This window comes from Pholcus phalangioides, unplaced genomic scaffold (assembly GCF_987345545.1).
Source record: "Pholcus phalangioides strain wild (caught in Gottingen) unplaced genomic scaffold, Ppha-v1.0 ptg000039l_1, whole genome shotgun sequence".
Taxonomy (NCBI): domain Eukaryota; kingdom Metazoa; phylum Arthropoda; class Arachnida; order Araneae; family Pholcidae; genus Pholcus; species Pholcus phalangioides.
This window is the reverse complement of record NW_028301625.1, coordinates 24,941,538-24,964,226: the sequence shown is the minus strand read 5'-3', so window position 1 is coordinate 24,964,226 and position 22,689 is coordinate 24,941,538. Positions and strand designations below refer to the sequence as shown.

The 22,689-nt window shown below is 32.6% G+C and overlaps 1 protein-coding gene across 2 annotated transcripts in view; it reads left to right on the top strand.

The window, feature by feature from the left end:
- The window catches only part of LOC149065749 (uncharacterized), a 53,493-nt gene extending 32,578 nt beyond the window's left edge, over positions 1 to 20,915 (top strand). For both annotated transcript variants that reach the window (XM_089254090.1, XM_089254089.1), the window contains 5 exons: positions 6,271 to 6,459; positions 9,262 to 9,539; positions 10,433 to 10,603; positions 12,635 to 12,743; positions 14,339 to 20,915. In XM_089254090.1, the coding sequence (XP_089110216.1) occupies positions 6,271 to 6,459; positions 9,262 to 9,539; positions 10,433 to 10,603; positions 12,635 to 12,743; positions 14,339 to 15,988 (2,397 nt within the window). In that variant the 3' untranslated portion in view covers positions 15,989 to 20,915. The remainder of the gene's footprint in view (positions 1 to 6,270; positions 6,460 to 9,261; positions 9,540 to 10,432; positions 10,604 to 12,634; positions 12,744 to 14,338) is intronic.
- The last annotated feature ends 1,774 nt before the right edge of the window (positions 20,916 to 22,689 follow it).

Genomic DNA, 22,689 nt, shown 5'->3' with positions numbered 1-22,689 from the left:
TAATTCCAGCATTAATAAAAAATAATTTCAGCATTAGTGAAAGAAATAATTAATAAAGGAAATAATTCCAGAATTATTGAAAGAGAATTCCAGAATTAATGAAAGAGATAATTCAGCATTGATTCAGAAGTAAGGAGTCCAGATCAGACTCATCTCGACTGCATCAAATCCAGGAAGTCCTTTCAAATAAGAGTGTTTTGGTGAAAGCTTTGTTTCTGAAAGAAGCATCAGAACTTTTTGAATGGCTTTCTGACATTATTTGAAAAAGAGGAGCCCTCATACACATTTTGTATGATGAGCTAGGAGCTCTTGTTGGAAAAATTATGGCACGTTTCCTGAAATCTGAACATATTCAGAATGTTAGAATTGCTGAGTTTCAGAATTTAGCTATAGAAAGCAGTGAGAACTGGAGGAAAAATGTGGTTGTTGGTGCTGAAATAGAATCCAATCTTGCTGAGTTGGGGGAATGTTCTCAACAAAAAATTTCTATTAGGTGCTAGATCATCAAGCATTTACTCAAAGTTTTACCTTTTGAGAACACCATGCTGGAAAAAATGAAGTATTTGCATCCTATTTTCCGACTGGAAAACTCATTATCATGTATTAAGTAGGTTGTTTCAAAGCTACCGCAAGTTTGTCCTTTGGATACCCCTGTTCTCTTGGATGAATGGATTTCTCTGCAGTGTGAAGATATGCATGTGAGTTATCAAAGGTTAGATAAGTATTGGGGATCTATATTTGATCTGAAAAACTTGGATGGAAGTGCAAAGTTCGAAATTTTGCTTGTGCTTGTCAAAGCCTTAATATGTCTTGCCCACATGGAAATGCAGACTGCGAGTGGGGCTTGAGTGTAAACAAACATTTCTTAAAACATAGATCAAATCTTTCGGTTGAAAATATCAATAGCATTAGGCAAATAAAATCTTATGTACAGCATTCTCGAAATGCTAAAGATATTGATGTCGATGCCAATCTTCTGAAAGCTGTTCACAGCTCGCATCAGAAGTACCAAGACAGACTTCAGCACCAAAAAACTTTTGATAAGAAAGTTCCACGACCAGGTGAGAATCAAAGACTAAAAGCAGAAGAAAGGGAGTTGGAAATTCAGTTGTCATCATCAAAAACTATGCCAAATACTGCGGAGAAAATTATAGAAGTGAGGATAGAGAGAAAAAAACTTTGTAGACATCGAAAGTGGGCAAGTTCGTCTGAAAACACCGAAAGAAAAAAATGTGTAGTGAAAACAGTCATGAGTCAACAGAAACAGTCAACAAAATGTCATGAGGTTTTTTTTAATGTATGCTTATTTGTTTGATTTGTAAACTTTTACTTTTTCTTCTTACGCCCAGCTTGGATTATGATTTATAATTTTTACATCCCTACAAATGGATGCAAGTTTTATCAAACATATGAAACTGATTTTTGATGCCAGAACCCTATAACTGGTTAAAATGTTCAAAATTGAATAATCTTATTATCTCGGTTCAAAAAATTTTCATTTTTGACAAAGGTAATAATGATTCTGTGCACTGCTCCAAATTCACAGATTGCTGCTCCGAAACACTAAATTTACTGCTCCAAAACGAGTCAACAGCAATCTCATCCCTGAAATAGGATTCATCTATTATAATCATGTAGAGTAAACCAAAAATTGCATGCTTTTTATAGGATTATAACCAATTTCTTTAATACAAAATGGGAATATGTATCTTCACAATTTATGTGATCAATATTTTTTATTTCATTTCAAAAGAAAATCTTAAAAATAGGGTCCTACAATCTACTGGTAGAAAGCAGTCGACAGGGAAAGGTTTTGTCTCTGTTCTTTTGGGCCTCCTCACACTGAAATACTGAAGTCTGGCGGCTGATCGGAGAATCAGTATCCAAGTGATGCAACATGTATATTGCTATAGTACTCCTCATACGAGGATATCGGTGACAAGATATCCTATGCAGGGTTGGCATGGTTTTGGGTAGTATGGTAAAAGCCATGGTAAATACTGTGGTTTTTACCGCACTGTCCAAAACCTCCTATATATAACTACAAGTGAAAAACTTTACAATTTGATGAAGAAGTAACTTCTATAATCAAATAATTACGATAATAATAACATCTATAATTCAAATAACTTAGTATTATAAATTATATTATTAATTACATTAAATATAATAAAGTTTTGAAATTCAAAACAGTATATGTAAAGGGATGTATGACTGACATCATGTTATCAAGCTATGGGATTGCACTTGAAAACTGAACTGTCTTGTGAGGTTAAATATTAGATTCATAAGATTCATTAAAACATGTGAAAGATATAAGAATGGGATAGAAATTTATCACATGAAAATTAGAAAAAAGCACCTAGATAAAATACAGAAGAAATTAAACTTTTTATTTATATATATATATATATATATATATATGTATGTATGTAATAATTGAACACTAATAATCAAGCTTAGCTGCCCTATGTATGCCAAGATGATTTCTAAGTTTATTGTGTATCACTATAAAATTTGAAAATATTCTTTCAATTGTGTGTGATGCGTAACTTGTGGGACATGAAAATAGAAAAACAATATGTTGAAGGCAGTCTTTTGATAAGCCTTCTTCTTCCAATGTTTTTCTTACTGCTGTCCACCATGTGATAGGATTTTATATATAGTTTGAATTTATTCAATGAAATGTTAGCTTCTAGCCTCATTAGAGCAACAATTGGAATTTAGCATAAATTTTGGGTCTTGAAGTTTTTTTATCATCATATAGTAATCGGTGTTTGTGAAATTGTGTTCTGTTAGTCATGTGTAGGTGCTACATAGTAGCCTCATTTTGTTCAGATATTTTCCTTTATTTAAAATTAATTTTTTAAATTCAAAATCGAGAATGTAAAATAGAAAGTTCACTCTTAAAAAGGAAAAAAAGTTTGAAAAGTCAAAATATAGAAAATTTGCATTAGATAAACATTACACCATTAATATTTATTTATATTATTACTGTATAATGTTATCTAATGAAAAATATTTATGTTGAGTTTCACAATAATGCAATGATCGTAACTGTGACTCTGCATATTCAGTACTTTCAGTATAATGTATTTTCTAAAGAAAAGTGTTCTAGCAGATTTTTGGCAGGGTTTTGGATAAGCACTGTCCTAAACACAGTACCTGCTTCATAATCATACATGAAAAATAAGATATGAAGTAAAGAAATAACATTTATGGCAAAATAACAAATCAAAAACAGTGTTTATTTAAAGTTATACACTTATATGAGTGATATTAATTTACCATCAGATATTTCCAGCTTGAAACCATTAATTTGATGAAGCAATTAATTAAAAAAATCAAATGGCATCTTCTGAAAGATTTTTGATTTAGTTAGACTTTTTTTATATTCTGCTAGTGTTTTTTTTATATATGTTAGTATCATGAAAAAAAAAAACTATAGGTTTCTACATAACATTTTCAAACTTGGGAGTTTTGGACAGTTTCAGACACTTTTGACCAGTTTATCTCGTGTGTCCTGTCCAAAACCCCAACATTGATCTTATGTGATGGAGTCACTGGTGACTTGACATGCTAGTCGAACGCCACATTTGTAGCACGATTCCTAATTCATAGCTGCCAAGTCTCCCGAATTTTTCGGGAATCTCCCGAATTTTATCTTCATCGCTCGATCTCCCGAAAAGTTCTTAAATCTCCCGAATTTTTACGAAAATCACAAAAATCCCTAATTGTCCCTAAAAATTCCCTACTTCATTAAAAAATCCCCACTTATGAAAACAATCCCTAAGGAATTTCTTGTGGGGCATGAAGCCTCTTTTTTTTCCCTTTCGAAATGACGTCACACGTCGTAAATGGGGAAATTCCCTTTTTAAGGAAGTTTTACAAACCCTCTGATGGTAACAAGAAAGTTGTTTGTCTTATCGTGCAGGGAAATGGCTTAGCAGCCAATAGTCCTGGATAATAATTGAAGATTATGGTGATGCACATGTGGTCAAAATTTCTTTTGTTGAAGTTACGTACGTGCGATATAACAAAGCATGAATAATGATAAGCAAAAACATATTTAATCAATTTTAAAGATACTTATTCCGATGAATTTCCTTTCATCAAACGTTCCAGAAGAGGGCTGACTTTTCCTTTTTGTACAAGTTGTGTTACGGACATAAACATCGGTCATGGAAAGACTGCCATCATCAGTCGTGAAGTGAAAAAAAAACATCAAGCAAGTGTCACAAAAAGTCAGTGTTCTTCAAAAATTGACGGTGTTTTCCTTCATCTTCCGATGATTTTGGGGTCATTCGCGGAGAATGTTTGTTCACAGCGTTTCTGATTGAACACAATATTTATTTTTACATCATTGAAGTTTTGGCCTCCAATTTCACTTGTTTTTTGCGTAGGAATTTTATTCCCAAGGGTTTAACTTCCATGTGTGTAAAATTCCTATTTTAATTTGACTTCAGTTTTTGAGTAGGGATTTTATTCCCTACGCTTCAACTTTTATGTTTGGAAAATCCCTATTTTATTTGGAAAAATCCCTATTGTATTTATTAGGGAGTGGTTTTAGTATAAAATACGGGTGTGCGCGAAAATCTCCCGAATTTTCATTTTCAAAAGTTGGCAGCTATGTTAATTATTTCTTCACATTTTCCTCACTCTACCGAGGTACCCATTCGAGTTTTGAGGTGATTCTTTTTTTATTAGACTTGATTATGTGGTCCGGGGGCACCCCCTTGGTAAAACTCAACATTCATTGCTACTGAGAGGCTTTGTGAGAAGGCATGTCTGGATCTTTTTTCTCTCCTTCCCTTTGCTGATGAAAGAAGGGGAAAAAAAACAAAAAGGGCGATAGGGTTGCAATAGATCACGGTAGTGTTGATGAGAGCCAACCTCTCCACAGAACAATTTGTGCCTTGTCCTATATATGGTGACACCTTTTTTCTCTTAACAATGGTAGCATACATAATGGTACTTTCAAAAAATTTGTTGTCAAATTCTCAGAGGCAGGGAAATTTTCTATGTGACATTGCTGATTTTTAACCTTTCATCAAGCACAATGAAAAATGTACGATGGAAAATGAGTTTGTGATGTGCCTGACAGACACATTGCACCAGAAAGAGGGTCAATCACTGTCTTAAATCAGGGACATCTAATCCAGATACCCTGTAAGTAGACCTAATTATTCATATATGACTCCTTCCCTTCACTTCCGTAACAAACAGGGAACAATGTTTTTTTTTGACAATCTCAAAGTTTAAAAATCCAACTAAAGTTACATATTGTTTAAGTTCATGTTCTATTTACTATGCATGTAAATTTCATGACACACACAAAGTGGCAATCCATTTTATATACAGTGAAACCTTGATATAACTCTGCTGACCAGGAAAAAATATATCTATATTTTATCCCTCTATACAAAGGAATTATCGTTATATAGAGAGAGAGCAATTTAACACTAGAGTATAGACATTTCCAAACAAGAGTTTGAAAAAATATTGTGTTAGAGCAATGGTTCTCAACCTTTTTTGACTTGCTGAGCCCTTTTTAGTATATAATTTCTGTGGCGGAGCCCTGTAGGCCTTTTTTTATTTATTAAATTTAATGATTTATTTCATTTTCTTGAGCTGCTGTGGAGTTTCTGGAAAGGGCAGACAGAGCACCGGTTGAGAACCTCTGATGTAGAGGGTTTTATCATTATATCAAGCAAAGATCGTTGTAGGGAGGTTTCACTTTATACAGATTCTCTCTCTCTAATAATAAAATTTGAAAAAAATCTCTTTTCACATTCATGAATTGCATTGCATTTACATAACACTTTGTTTAAACAATTTTTAAAGTGATTTTGGCACATATTTTTGTAATTTTTTAAGATAATTAATAAATTTTCTTTGAAAATATGTTTTTTGTCCCATGCATTACATTTCACACAACCGTAGATAATTATTATTATAATAAAATAAATCAAGTCACTTAAAATTTAATTGAACAGCTATACTAATTATAAGGGAAACACATCAAATTAACACCTAATTTTTTCTCAACTTCTCAGATATGTTATTAAAGTCATCAGTAATCATGTATAAAAAATTGTACAATTTGATCACAAATTGGAAGAGCAGTTGAAATAGGTTAGGTGAATTGTCTTTCTTTCAAAAAGAGACAAGTCTAAGTATTGCATTCTCTTTGTTATTTTGAAAAATTATTATTTGTGGACCAGTTATTATGTTGGAATTGCTTATTTAATTAATCATCTTATTATGCAGGAATCATTTGCAGAAGAGCCATACGGTGTAGCAAAACATGTAATCGCAATAGTTCATAATGCCGCTCATTATTTGCCAGACCTCCTTGAGCATTTTGCTGTAAGTTATCCTTCACTGATTGTGAAGACTGGTGGACTTGGTAGACAATCAGACATTGAAACTACAACAATGGCCAGATATGCAGAACAGGTATGCTTGCTAATTCCCGGAAGAAGACCTGTAGTATTAGAAACAATTTGGTTAAAATTTTCTCTCCTATAATTGATTATACAGTCAAACCTTGATATAGAAATAATTCTGCAGAGACAACAATTAAAATTATTGCTGTGAAGCAGTGATTCTTGAGCATTGTGATATCTCAGAGTGTTGTGAAATCAGTGTATCAAAAGTAGTAATTAGGACACTGGTTATTCGCAACCAGTATGCCAATGCACTTTTGAATGCTTCTAAAATGTCTCCAAATCAGGCAGTGGGTTCTGCAGGTATGAAAAGTTTGGGAATCACACTTCATACTTTTTATTGGCTATGCATTAAATTATTTACCAGTATTATTTTGAAGTATATTACCAGTATTATTTTGAAGTATATTACCAGTATTAAAGTGAAGAGAATGTTAGATTTCATTCTTATAAAGGTCGTGCATTCTCCTAAAGTTATTCTCTTACTTTTCTGAGGCTTAGGACTGGAATATGCCGTAAGGTTTTAGAGACCATACCTACAGAGACAAAGACTTGGTTGAGGGGATGCAAAGAAGAGTTGCGCATGCTCTTGTTGATACACAAGGCTTATGTTTACATTGGAGGAATGCAGGTGTTGGGGGATATGATCGAAGTGTTTAAAATTTTCAACGGGATGGATAAGATGGACCACATGAGTTATTAATGAATCCTCAATCAACTGCTTCAACAAGGGGCACCAGTATTGTTTAGTAAGGGACAATTCCAGCTTGTGGCATCACAAGGAGTTTGTCTCTAATAGGGTTGTTAATAAATAGAATAGCTTACCATGATGGGTCGTGAATTCTTACTCAATTGGCACGCTTAAAAAGAAGTATGATTAACATAGTGGGATAAATCAAGAAGCTATACACCCTTAGATAAGACAACCATAATCTTTTTTATGGGCAGTGTATTATATATAATTAAGCTATTATTATTTTCGTGATATATGCTTTTATATTGCCATATCAGCCACTTCGTTGGGCATTTTGCCTGTTGTGGCGTTTGTTTTGTATTTGTATTGGGTTGCTGTATTTTGATTATATTTGAAATCCCTATTTTTATGGGCATAATTTTTTTTTCAGCCAACTCGTTGGCAATTTCCATGTTGTGGCCCTTGTATTTGTATTGATACTGTTTAATTTGTATTGATACTGTTTAATTTCTCTTTCAAGAGTCGGTTTCTTCCTTGCTATCATTGTATCTTGCTGACACAAGACATAATAATAGAGCTCATCAGAGGGAGAAGAAATTGGCTATGCATTCACTGTTTCATCATGGAAAAACATTTTTCTTGTTATGCATAACATAAACCCAGCTGATATATGAATTGTGTTACAGCTGCAAGAAAAGAGTTTAAGGATTAACTTTCTAAGGAAGTCTGCTTATCCATAAAAGTGCTTTCATGGACTTATTTTATCACTACTAATTTTTGTTTCATAATTGTTTTAATTTGCAATCAATACAGATATTTTCTTCGTTTCTTTTTTGTCTGTCCTAGTAGTTATTCCATATAGTTCCATTGTTAACAGCTTAGAAGTGTTTTTCCCTGGGGGGGGGGATTGTATACACAGGGTGATTCAGAATTTGTGGGATGAACTTTAAAGGGTGATAGAACACTCCTAAACATGTAGTCAAATATGAAAGGTTGAGATGCAAACACTGGTGACACATTAATGACACTAATTCAGCAATGAAATCCCCCAGTGGGTTCAATAGGAATTGCGCTGGAGATGGATGAGCAAATATAAATCAAGAGAGGAGAGAGTTTGAGGGAGACGGGTGCCATGTAATGAGTGCATGTTGTATCCAATCCAGTGCAGCAGAAATATGGTGTTTGAATAATCGTGTATTTCACTGAAAAATGTGCATAATATTGCATTATGCCAGAACCACATGCACCATGAGATTGTTGGTTCTCGCTCCAACAAAAACCAAAATTCAATGTTATGCTGTGCCAACTAATGGCAAGCAGCAGAACCACTTGGGGTAGATTTTGCATTACCCAGAATGCATCACGAGTAGGCTTACATTACATCCCCTGTACCTTTGAATGGTTGGCATCAGATATTGCAGTAAATCCATTGGAAATATAATTAATTTGCTACTGGTAAAGTGCTATTCTGCATTGTCTAAAAGCAACCTCTATTGCCTTTGCTATTGTGATTCAGTCACACATTCTATGACCAGAAATGCTTGTGTAGGTGTCTTACCAGTGTGATTTGAAAATATCATCTTGAAGAGTAATTTCACTCCTGTCCAATATTTTGAGCAGCACTCTTGTAAAAAAGGGGTATTTTTTATCAGTGAGAAATAACTCTACTGAAAATATTACCTGAGATTTGAAGGAATATTTTCACTCCTTAGCAAAATTTGGAGGAGTAAAATTGAATTTTAATGCATATTGGCAAACACTGTGTATCACCTTTTAAAGTTTTCCCCATGAATTCGGAATCGCCCTGTATACACACACAGTCAAACCTCAATTTAAATAATGTTTTCCAATTCTAATTTGATGGTTTTTTCTCTCTCTTGCATTTTGAGAAATAATTTTTTTTATTCCATATGGTTCATGCAGTTGAGTCTACATAAAAGTTACTTTGTTGCATCAAAAACATTTATAGAAAGTAAGAAATTTACAGAGATCTAACTATTAACTTAGAGTAAATTAGCAAAAATGTGTGTGTTCTTGTGAGAATTCCATTTAATATCAGTTTGTTTTCATACATTCAATGTACATTTTTGTATTTTCAAAATATATTTATCATTTCAGGTACATAGTCGATATAGTCGTGGTACATTTAGAGCTGGGCCTCTTCATCAGATTAGTTTGGTTGGTACTGTTCATGAAGAAGCTGGTGATTATTTTCCTGAATTTTTGAGTATATTGGAGCAGTGCCCATTCTTAAAGTTAACTATGCCATGGGGACCCATGTCAGCAGTTCATATGAATCCAGAACAAAGTAATGATGGTCCAATTTTATGGGTGAGACCTGGTGAACAACTAGTGCCAACTGCAGACATCGGTAAATCTTCTTGTCCAAGAAAAAGGTAATTTTAGTTTACTTTAAAATAATATTCATATGATATCATCTACTTTACATTGCTCTCTTCCATGTGATTATATACTGATGTACTTAATTAAAGGATATGTCAGAAAACTAAATCAAAAACAGTCATCAGCTGAAAAAGTGACAGAATTAGTTGTTTATATAAATAATGAATTGAAGTAATGACTGTGAAATCTGGAGCCTATGAAAGGCTTGTGTAACCATGGCACATAATATGAGAATTAGGTAACCAGAGTTTTAAAGATTGCACTCATAATCCTTTTCACCTTTTACTTTGAGAGTAATCTATCAAGTATAATTTTGTTTTTTTTATGGCTTGAATATGTCAAATAACTTCTATTGTCTATATATTTCCATGTACATTTTATATTGTGCACATTTCAATAGGTTGCAATCACAACTTTTTCTCCATGAACAAAATTATTTTACCAACAAAGTACTGTATTTATGGTATGATTTAGAATGAAAGTCAAATAAGGTACAGCTGTTATTTTTTATAAGTATAAATATGATAAATAATAACTTAAAATAGCTCTGTGACCAAAATCTTATGCACACCAAAATATATTTCATAATTCTAAATTACTGTATTTTAACGTGTATAAGGAACCTTTTTTTCAAATATTGGGATTTTCTTATACATGGACAGCATTATATATATATATATATATATATATTCAACTTTTTTTTTTCCAAATTTTAAGCCCAAAAAAATCAAGGGTTTCTTTATGCACAAGGGTACCTTATACATGTTAAAATACTTTAATATATCAACTCTTCTATATTGTTCCATATTTATTTTTGCTGCTGGGTGAATATATTATGATAATGTGCCTTTACATATATAAGAATTTGTGTGCTGGTTTTTGTTAGGGGATTCCGCAATGAATTGAAAAAACTACAGTACATCCCACGATCTTCAGAACCTCGTGAAATGATGTTTGAAGATCGCACTAGGTGTCATGCAGATCATGTTGGTCAAGGATTCGACAGGCTAACTACAGCAGCAGTAGGGGTTTTAAAAGCTGTACATTGTGGAAATAAGTAAGCTTGCAAAGAAGAGTTCATCTTATTTCATGTAAATATTGAGCTTGGTAAAAGAATCAAGAGTTTAAGTTACTCATTTATTTTTGTGGAATAGAAAGTGGCTAAAAAACACATTTCAATTGCTCGCTTCATGCAGGTTCTCTATAATTTCATTACCTTAGTCTTCAGACTTTAATATAGAAAGGCTTTTTTATTTCATAAAATACATATATAATTGATTGATTGTTTTGAATTTGTGAGAAGTATTGTTTCTATTCTTATCAAAATGTTTTTAACTCAAAGTCCAAGACAGCCCAGATAGGGAGTATGGGTATGTTTTGAATTTGTGAAAGGTGGGGAAGAAAATGAAAGATCTTGTCAGAGACAGAAACCTGAAAAACAAGTCTTAAGTCTAAAACACATTACGCCAATGTGACTTGATGTCAGAAAAAAATTGTTTTTTCAGTGTTCTCTCTGCCAAAAAGTAGAGTGGCCCAAGGGCTTCTAATCCAAATTGGCCAACATAAAAACGAAGGTAGTAATGCCAGGAATTGCATCAGGATGGTGCTGTGGCCCCACTGGGAAAGAGAGTCTGACAGGACTTTCCTCCCCCAGACAAATATTATGTTTTGATTTTTCCACTATAAATTGACTAAAGAGGGTCTCAGTAGTAAACCTAGCCTAGGGCCCACCAAAGAACCCTGCCTAGATGCTCCAGGATGTTGTACGCCCATGGCTAGTGCAACACTCACAAAATATTTCATCTATATGGGGAGGTGGCAGAGGATTTCAACAAGCATTTCATGAATTATTTCTGAAGCTGGAAAGGGGGACAAAAATGTTTGTAGCTCCTTCAGCTTTAACTGAACTCATTAAAGCTCAAGGAATAATTGTATTATAACTATATTTTTGGCGCAAGATTCATTTTAAAAACTCTCCTGAATTAAAAAAATGAAAAATTATTTAATTTATGAGAGCATTAAAGATTAGGGTGGCGTGCAAATGTGGGAAAAATATTAATTCATCGAATGGATGTTAAAAGATTGAGCCATCATTTAGTATATATACTGTATAATAAAGCATGCCAAAATTAGTTTTGCTCATAAATGTTTGAATTTTGGTCTGTGGCTCTAGTATTTTTTTAAAGTACTATTTCTAAAGTAGTATATATTTATTTTTAAAATAGTATTTTCTAGTATTATTTTTAAAGTATTTTTTACAGAAATAAACATTTGTCATTTGACATTTAAACTTTTGAGACTTATGAAATGACAGAGTATCAGTGATTCTCCCATTGAAAATTCCTCCATGATCAATGTATCATCACAAGGAGAAAAAGCTCTTTGCTGCTGGTCAAACGGACCACCATAATTTCTTTTCTTTTTTGATCTGAGTGTTTAAACAGCATCAGACCACCAATGATTTCTAATGCTGGTCTTTGTTCTCAGCATTGCATAATATTTTTGTAGTAACTATAATTACTGGCAAACCACATGTTGAGTGTATATTCTCAATTATGATCCATTCATTCGTCTTTCACAGATTTATTGTTTATTCATTTCACATGTAAAAATATATTTGTTTTCACTTACAAGAAATTTATCTGAAGTGAAATCACATATACAAAAATACTAAATGTTTCTCTGAATGATATTTGATTACATTGTTCTCCCCAGAATTTTTTTTTTTTTTTTGCATCTTGTTACCAAGTCAGTTTTCTAGATGCATAGATGTTATTCATAAATTTAATAATGAAATCCTAGTAATTAATCTTAGTAATTGAAATTATCAACTGGTCCACCCAGCTCTGAACACTGGAATTAAAAAATGAGATCAGGTAGAAAATTTTGACCTGATCATCATCTTATAATGTATGTATCTAACAGTATCTTTTGACCTGATCATCTTACAATGTTAAAATACTTCTGCCTTAATTGAATAAAACATTTTTTTCCTCATAAAGAAATAAAATGTCATGTCTTGATCAGTGATCATGTCTTTATTTTATCTTTTTTATATTTTTGATTGGGATATTTTTTCTTTTCAAAGGTATTCAGCTAATCGTGTTACAAAAGATGTCGTTGCTTTTCATGCTGGTGATTTTAATGATCTAGTCGAGAAACTTCAGCTGGATCTGCACGAGCCTCCAGTTTCACAAGTACGTTGGTCTTTGGTCATACAACTTTTTGAAACTTGGTTGACATCCAATATAGAAGCTAGAAAAATACTTTAAGTATGTGTTGAAGATGGGAATTGTGGATAATATTTTTATGTACTAATACTGTTGAATCGGGTGGGAACTCTGATTTACAAATAATATACATTATATAATAAATTACATATACAGATAAGGGGGCTTGACTAATCTCAAGTGGCATGTCCCCATAGCGACTTCAAAGTTAATGTTGGTGTCTAACTTTTTTTTGTGTATGATATATGATAACTGAATTGGATTCTGAGGACAGCAAAAAAATTGTGGAAGCTATGTCAGCATATCTGCCAACTCAGAAAGGGACTCCAGACTAGTCAAAGTATACATTATTTTAGACTATTTATTGTCAGTGGGAAAAATACTTGGCTGGTAAATTGTTAATTTTGATTTGTCAAGCCTCAATATAAATAGATATAACATAATGTATATGTTACAGTTGATTTCTGAAGTCTAGGTACTTTATGAAGTGGCCAGAAGCTGGTTGACTACTTTGTAAACTGTCCAATGTCTTAAGTCTAGCCAATGTGCAAAGTGGTTGGACTTGAGCCGTAACATACGTAAATGAAGAAAACTAACTTAAACCATTTTTGACTGACGTTGCATTTGCTCCAAGCTTTGTTTAAAAAAAATTTGCGAGTAATTTTTATGCAAATTTTTGTATGAAGTCAATATTTTTGGGAATTAAAAAATTTAATGAGTGTCATAGTATTTTTTTTAATTTGTTTATATATATATATACACAAAGAAATTTGATTTTTTTTTATAATTTTTCAGAAATTTTATCCTAATTTTCAATCTGCAATTTTTTTCCCATAAACCTTATTTTTTCCAAATTTTTTGTTGCAGGGTACATGACATTATCCAAAATCATAATTATGAATTATTTTTATTAAATTGAGATAATTTATATTCAAAGTTAATTAATTTAAAAGTTACATTAATTACAAAGAAAAACATGCTCAATTTTTTTTTTAAACTTCTCAAATATGTTATTTAAGTAGCCAGTCATCATATGTATAAAAATTGTGCAATTCGGTCAAGAATTTGAAGAGTGGTCAAAAATTGGTTAAGTAACTAGTTGTGATGCTAAAATTACCGAGGTATTAAAAGTTTAGAACCTTTTTCTTTTTAAATTCAAGTTCAACTGCGTGATTTCTGTTTTAGTTGCATTTTTGAAATCAAAATACTATAAAACACTTGAATACAAATATTAATTTGTAATTTTTAATATTTGTAGTCAGCTAAGTGATGAAAAATTAAAAGTTTATTTAAATAAAAAAAAATGATTCAATTAAAATGTGAGGTATCATCATGTGTGAAGGTAATTCCCAATGTCTTAAAACATTTTATTTTGTTGTATTGAATTATGAATAGCGTAATCATTGCAATAAATATTTCAAAATTCACAATATTTGGCCTTTTACTACATCATAAGATGGCTTTATTTTTGGCCACAGAGAATATGAATATTATTGTCATTTATTTCAGTTATATTTCATATTTTATATGTTTTTTGTTTTTATTTTCAATATCTTTTTCAGTGTGTTCAGTGGGTAGAAGATGCAAAATTGAATCAGTTGCGTCGTGAGGGGATACGCTATGCACGTGTTCAACTCTGTGACAATGACATATACTTTCTTCCAAGAAATATTATCCATCAATTCCGCACGGTTAGTGCTGTGACAAGTATAGCATGGCATCTGAGATTAGCTCAGTATTATGTTTCAGAAAGCTCAGAAAATGAACAAACCTGTGCATCAGTTGGAAAAGTTGGCCATTCTACAATAGAAAGGACTATGAAAAAGAAAGTAGATCCTGTGAATGATAAAAGTCATGACAGTCCAAAATTACTCTCAAAGGAACAGTGGAAAAAAGAGTGGAGGTTTAAAAAATCACCCAATTCTGAAAAGGTTAAAAATAACATCTCTGTAACACCAAAATTAGAGGCTAAAAAGTCTATAGATGTAAAGCATACTCCAGACTTTAAGAAGCTTAGACTTGCTCTCGATAAAAAGATTAGTGAACAAGAAGAACGTGATGCACGTAATGCTTTAAGAACTCCTTCTCCTATTAAAATGCCAAAATTCCCCAATTCAACTGTTATATCAGAACTTTTTGAGAAAGGCCGGAAGTTTATGCCGATAGAGTTATATAATAGGCGAAAAGAAATCTATGAAAAGTATGAGAAAGGTGTTACAAGTATATCTCCAGTTAAAAATGAAGATAAGCCAAGCTCAAAGAATGAATATAAGAGTGGTGTTAAAAGTGAAGGTAAGCCAAGCCCTAAGAGCGAGAATAAATGTGTTAAAGGTGAAGATAAATCAAGCTCAAAGAGTGAGAATAAAGATGTTAAAATCGAAGATAAGCCAAGCCCAAAGAGTGAAAATAAAGGCCTGGTCAAAGGTGATGTAGCCAAAGCTTACAAAAATGAAGCAAGAATGATTTCAAAAAATGTTGATAGTAGGTTTGTTTTGAAATCGGGTTGTAAAGCCAAAAATGATTGTTCTAAAACTGTGAAAGGTGAAAGCCTGTTAAAAAGGATGAAAATAATTGAGAGTCCTGTAAAAAAGCATAAAGATAAGAACCCAGCCATAATCAAAAATGAAAATCCATTGAAACATGGAAATGGTGGTTCACCAAAGAGCCATGGAACTAAAATTCATACAACTGAAATTCATGTAAAAAGTAACCTGCATAAAAGCTGTGATGGGAAAGTTAACTCAAGCACAAACAAAACAGTTTCATCTGCAAATACACAGTGCAAAATTAAATCACTGGATGATAGGGATGTGAACTGTGATAGCAAAAATAAGTCTGATAATCATGGTCTTGACACTTCAACCACAGAAGACGTTCATGTACAGATTGTTTCCTTGTTGTCAGGAAATAATTCAAAAGTTCCTGAGACCATTGTAGGTAATTCAACTCAAAAGCAAAATGCACATGACTTAGATCAGAAACCAAATATATCAGGAATAAAAGCTGATGTGACTATACCAGAACTGGCTACTAAAGAAAACATTTCTTCTGGTAGTTCTTGTAATCTTATCCCTGGAAATTTCGTTTCACAAACATACACATCAGTTTCAGATGATTTGTATTCTGTCCAGGCTAAGAACAAGGAACAGGAGAATATAATATCTGTTGAAGATGCAAGTGATCTTTCCCCACCAAAGTGTGATACTTGTTAGTGATGAAGGAATAAAAAGTATTCATTAAAATTTTGCACATAAAGCCATATGTATGAATGTACAGATATAAGAGTAGTTTGTGAATCTCTGTAGCAAAATTTCTCACAAAGGTGATGTTGGCCTTTTTTGATGCCTTGCACATTTTTGAATATATGATGAATAATGAGGCTATGAAAATATATTGTTATAATAGTATGTTAGTGTTTGAAAATGACTATACTTTGAACTTCTGGATTTTTCTAAAGCTCAAAAAGCCATAAACTTATTTATATATTTTCAGTTACAAAAAATAATTTCCATTAGCTATTTATGTGCAATTTCTTTATATCACACAAATTAAGTATTCTGGTTTTATCATCACTATGTAGATTTAGCAACTATGAAAGTTCATCAAAATTTTAAGCAAAAATGTTACAAATATTGCTGTAATTGAAAGATTTGCAGCTGTTTGGCCATCATAAATGAGGCAATTCATAACGGCCAAAACATCTCAAAATCTTTCCGTCATAGCACTAACGATGGCCACAAAAGCCTGATATTTTATAAGTGACGTTAACTTTTTTGTTAAAAAAACTAACTTATAACTACAGATTTTTGTTACAAAATAGGATTTTTTTTCTTATTTCCCAAAATGATGTAATAGGAAGCTTGGGTTTTTAAAGTTATAGTTATTTACATGGGGGGAAGCTGCTTTTTGCTTTGTTTTTATATATATATATGTGTGTGTGTGTGTGTTTATATGGTGCATATGCTTTCATTTTTCTTGTACTTAGTTCATATATTTCAGTTCATCAAGATATTTATTTTGTCTGCACAAAACATTTTTGTTCCAATTTGGTATTTATTCTTTGTTTATAAAAGAAAAAAATACCAACCACACAACTAAACCTTTTTCAATTGTTTTTTTGTCTTTGAGTGTGAAAATATTATTTTATTTCTTGTTAGTCACTGAAATTTTTTTTCCAAGTTGATTTTAGTTGAATTATATAATTTTTTACTGTATTATTGAGACATTTTCTTATATTTGAATATATTTAAGAATATGTTCACTGCTTTTCAAAAAATTGAGGAAAAATGGTCATTCATTGAACTAAGCAATGATTGGTTAAAATCTAGTGCAGGGTTTTCCAAAGTGGGTAAAACCACTGCCCTGTCCATTAGTTCTGGAATGATTGGGGGTAGTAATAGTATAATGTGGTACCTGCAGGTTTATTTGAAATAAACACATATATTTCCAGGAAAGTGCTGAAAAAATATTTCCTGAGAAATGGAAGCTGTAAGCCAATAATGTTTGAGTACCTCTGATCGGTACATCAGGTCTGGAACTGGAGGAAAGTAAAAGGGGCCAACTCCTGCAGGTGACAAACTTTACGGGAGTGTCAAAAATTGGGGCGGGAAACAGGAAACAAAGTTATAAAGTTAATGAATTTTACACCATTAAGGGGCAACAAAATCATGTCTTTCCCACCAAATTCCTAGTTAAATCCATGCCATGCATGTAAAATTTTCATATCCTATTTAACCACTTATCTCTCTCTTTTAAAACCAGTTTGGGAAAAATACAATTTCCCTTGAAATGTAAACATTCCTATATGCAGAGGCAATGGAAGCATTGGATTGTGAACCAAAATCGAAAAAATAAGGAGTTGGAATAGGGTAGAATATGTTTCTGGAGGGGGATTTAGTGGGAATGATACTTTTTTTGAAATCAATATTATTATATCAACTAATTCTGGAGAAAAATGACTGTTTTCAATAGTTAACTGCCTTACCAGTACACCTATGTACATTGGCATAATGAGGCAATCATAATCGCAAAATATGGGGCTAATTGATGTACTCTATATTGGCTCAAACTAAAATTGTTACATAAGAAAAATTTTTGCAATTTAAAATTTTTTTTTTTCAATTATCACACCAATTTTAACCAAATAAAAACTATATAGATGAGCGAGAAAAACAAAGTCAAATTTTTTAAAGATGGTAACATAAAATAAAAACAAAATATGACTTGCTCACAGCTCAGCCTGTTTTTCTCATTTATCCATTGTGATGTGGGTCAGCTTGAACAGTCTCCTGTTGACATGTAGGGTCCATGGATTCATGATGTTGTCTCCATACCCGTACACGTCCATCAGCTCGAAGCAATTGGAACCGAGACTCGTCAGACCAGGCAACGTGTTTCCAGTCCTCAACAGTCCAATGTCGGTGTTGTCGGGCCCAGGCGAGGCATAAAGCTTTGTGTCGTGCAGTCGTCAAGGGTACACAAGTGGGCCTTCGGCTCCGAAAGCCCATATCGATGATGTTTCATTGAATGGTTCATACGCTGACACTTGTTGATGGCCTAGCATTGAAATCTGCAGCAATTTGCGGAAGGGTTGCACGTCTGTCACGTTTAATGATTCTCGTCAGTCGTCCCATTCTTGCGTGATCTTTTTCCGGCCGCAGCGATGTCGTAGATTTAATTTTTTACTGGATTCCCGATATTCACAGTACACTCGTAAAATGGTCGTACGTGAAAATCCAAATTTCATCTCTACCTCGGAGATGCTATGTCCCATCTCTCGTGCGCCGACTATAACACCACGTTCAAACTCACTTAAATCTCGATAACCTGCCATTGTAGCAGCAGTAACTGATCTAACAACTATGCCAGACACTTGTTGTGTTATATAGGTGTTGCCGACCGCAGCGCCGTACTCTGATTGGTTCCATATCTCTTTATTTGCATACGATGCCTGAACCAGTTTTTTTTGGCTCTTCAGTTTATATATATATTTTTTTTTTTCATCCTTCCAATTTACTTTTTTATGAATGCTTAGAAAAATTAATTTTAATACCTAATATTGATGGGAATTTCATAAAATGAGTGTTGACCATCTCCTGTAAAAAGTAAAAAGCTTTCAAAATTACTTGGAGACAATCACGGATGAAGTATTTGTCATATTTGTTTTCTTTTTTCAATAATATGAGTTGAATTTTGCTAAGTTGGTTTTTAATTAAGAAAAATAGTGTTATAAAACTTTAATTTTCTCAACTTTTGGAAAGCAGTATCATATTAATTCATGGTAACCAAGAGGCTTTTGCTATATCCCTTTCAATTTTATTCCTGTTGTACTGAGGAGCTGGATTGTTATTAGTTTCTGTCAAGAGAAATTACTGGTTTTTTTCTTTCAGTAGTTTTGAGTAAAGCTATTAATCCTGGAATACAAGTAAATTATTTTATATCTTCCTAAAAAAAAATTTTTTTTGGCGATTTTGATTGTAAACACATGTAAAATTTGAAAAATTTTTGTAACTTAGTCAAGTATATTCTATAAAATATATTCTTTTTCTCATCAGTTGCCTTTTCCAGACTTTTTAAAGAAAATTAAGAAAAAAAACCTTCTCCGGTTTTTTGTTTCATAGACCTGATATGTATTTGTTGTGTAATGAATAATAAGTGAACCTATGCCCATGTTTTTCTTGGTAATGTTTTCTAAAAAAATTTCTTTTTAAAACGAATATAAATGAAATATATATATACAGGGTGGGCAAAATGTTTGTAAAAACTTTAAGAATTCATAAACACCGGAAAAATAACCAAAATAAAAAATGGTTTGCAGGGTTAGCATCGCTAGGTCACTGGAATTTTTTTAAGATGGAAAAAATAATTAAAAAAACAGCCGATAAGTGGCGCTGATGTACACAAATTTTAAAAAAAGATACGCAAATAACGAACAGAATGCCAGTAAATCATTTATCATGGCAGTATGTGTTCCACATGACCACCACCACAGGGGATAGCACATTGCAGGCGAGTCAGAAATCCAGCAACGGCAGAGTGCATCAGGTCCGGGTGCATACATGACACCTCTCAGTGGATTGCATCTTTCAGTTCCGATAGATTGTATGGACTGGATCGATATACCTGGGATTTCAAGTATCCCCATAACCAGAAGTCTGCCTGTGTCAAATCTTGAGACCAAGGAGGCCATAGGAACCTGCAATGCCTGCTACTAATTTTTTCTTCCCTGCACACCTGTATCAGGAATGCCTTGACTGGAGTAGCAGTGTGACTAGTTGCTCCATCTTGCATAAATGTGACGGTAGAAAGCGCATCTCTTTCATGCAAACATGGCACAACCTTCCACTCGTACCAGCACCACCTATTGACTGTTTTGAGGGTTTTTCCTGTCTTAAAAAATTCCCATGACCTAGCAAAGCTAACCCTGCAAACTGTTTTTTATTTTGGGTATTTTTCCGGTTTTTATGAATTTTTAAAGTTTCTATGGATTTTTCGCCCACCTTGTATCAACAACGAACATGTCTGAGGCCCAAAATAAGAAGTTTCAGTTCATTTTGCTAAACCAGATGTGTATATATATATATATCAAAATCACATGGAACCCACTCTCTGCAGGATGTTACTATGACCAAATAGAGTTAAATGATTTACATAAGACTGAAATGAAAAATGGCAAAATTGTTTTCATCACTTTCTAAGAGGTTTGTATAAGTTCAAAATTTTATTTTTAATGGGTCCATTTTTAGATTTTTTTAATTTTAATAATAGTTGGACTAATTTGTGCTTTTTATGTGCTGTGGAACCTTCCATAACAGACACCTGCCATTAATGGACACTTTTTTAAATTATGTTTAACAGGCAATGTATTTTACTACCCGTTAACAGACCCCCATTAGCAGACAAAAATGCCTGTCCAAGGATGTCAGTTACCGAAAGGTTCCACTGTAATGGTTTTAGAAGTTCTTCACATTTATTTGATACTATAGGTAAATGAAGTGCATTATATGCATTTATCAAATTTGTTTCTTTCACAGTGTAATACAAGTAGCTTTTTTTTAATTCAGTCTATGAAAGCATTTTTCTGTTCAAAATGAGCAAAATTCACATATTTTGCTAGAAATAAAGATATGTTGAATAATATGTATTTATTGAGTCATTTTATTGTCTCAACATCTATTATACATCTAATAGTCTGGAAAAGATTTTAAAAATATTGTTATCAAATCAAGTTACTCTCAAAAATGTTAAAGATGGTATTCAGATTTTTTTTCTTGATATAAAGTTTCTGAAATCTCAACTGAATTAATTCAGTACAATGTGGCTCATTTCTATCAAAGTGTGTAATGATTTTTTTTTTTTCATTTAAATCTGTTGGGTGCCTGTATTAAAATTCAATTTGAATAGAAAAATGAATAAAAAACAATGTGAAAACATTTCCCTTCAGAGTAAAATTTTATCCATCCAAGAATGAAAGAAAAATAAATAAAAATTAGCAAAAATCTACAAACTATATTTTTTAAAAAGAATATAAGGATAACTACTAATCAGGTAACTTAAGTTTTGAATTGCAACACTTTTTACAAATCTTTGTTGCATGGCCCAAGTATTTAGAAGAGGCACACATTTTATCATTTTAAAATTATAAATTTATTCTCAAACACTGGGAAAACATAAAAAGTGTCTTGAACAGGTATGGTTCAAGTGAAATTTGTCACTTAAAAAGAATATGTGCATTTGCCACAAATATGACTGTTAATAATAGCTTACAATGTTGGGAGAATACACACTAAATGTATAGTTCTCAGTCTCTGTTGAAGCTTATTCGGTAGAACCTTGATTATCCGGGCACAGAAATTTTAATTTCATGTTTAGCTCTTCTCTATCTGTGTTGTTAGTGTTTCTTTTTTGTTGGTAGCGTAAGATTTTGTGAAGGTGATAATGAAAACAAACATTTCCATTTTATAGAAATGGATTTCTTCATTCTTTTACAGAACTTCCCTTCTCTTTCTCAAACGTCCCATGTCAACAGGTTGAAACGGCAGTGCTCATATCATATACACACATAAGAATCAGACATTGCTCTGGGGCGATCAGCATTTGAAGATTTACAGGCAATGCTGGGAAAAGTTTCTCATAGCAGGTGTTGGTTAAAATGTATTGCTTTTTTTACAACTGAAAATCAAAGCACAAGGATTATGCCATCGGTGAAGCCCAGTATAATAGTAGTGTAGAAAGAGAGCTATTATAACTGTAAATAATTTAATTTTTTTATTAGATTTTTTTTCGTGAGAATAATATAAATTTATACACTAGAGATAGTCATTATGAACAAGTAAAATACATAAGTACTTTATTTTTTGGCAATTTTGTTATTTTAAATTATTTTTCTCACTCACAGTTCATGGTTCATACGATCCTTGAAAACCTTGAAAAAAAAAAGTTCATTTTCAAGGCCTTGAAAAATCCATAAGAGTCCTTAAAAAAGAATTTTTTTTTAAGAATTCTGTGAGTCCTTGAAAAATTTGTGTTTTCCGAAATAGTTTTCACCACTTTTTTTTTTACTCCGTAATGACGTCCTTAAAAAAGTGCAAAGCACAGGGAAAAAGCCTTAGCAGCCAATAACTCTGGATAATTAGATTTAAAGCACATTTTTTCCCATTATTCTTAAGCCGGGTTTTCCTAGGAGCAGGTTTTCTGTTCCGCGTGCAAAGTGAATCGCCCAGCGTGACACGCCGTCCACTCACCAATAATAAGAAAACAAGTTTGACTGTTTTCCTAGAGAGCGCAACAAGCCTCACGGCAGTGTTTTATGTCGGGCGTGATTGGCCGACTGCTTCTGGAGGAGTCAAATGCGTTGTGCGCCACTCGTTTTACCGATCTTCTCTTCATTTTTGTTTTCTTTCACTTCCCTTCA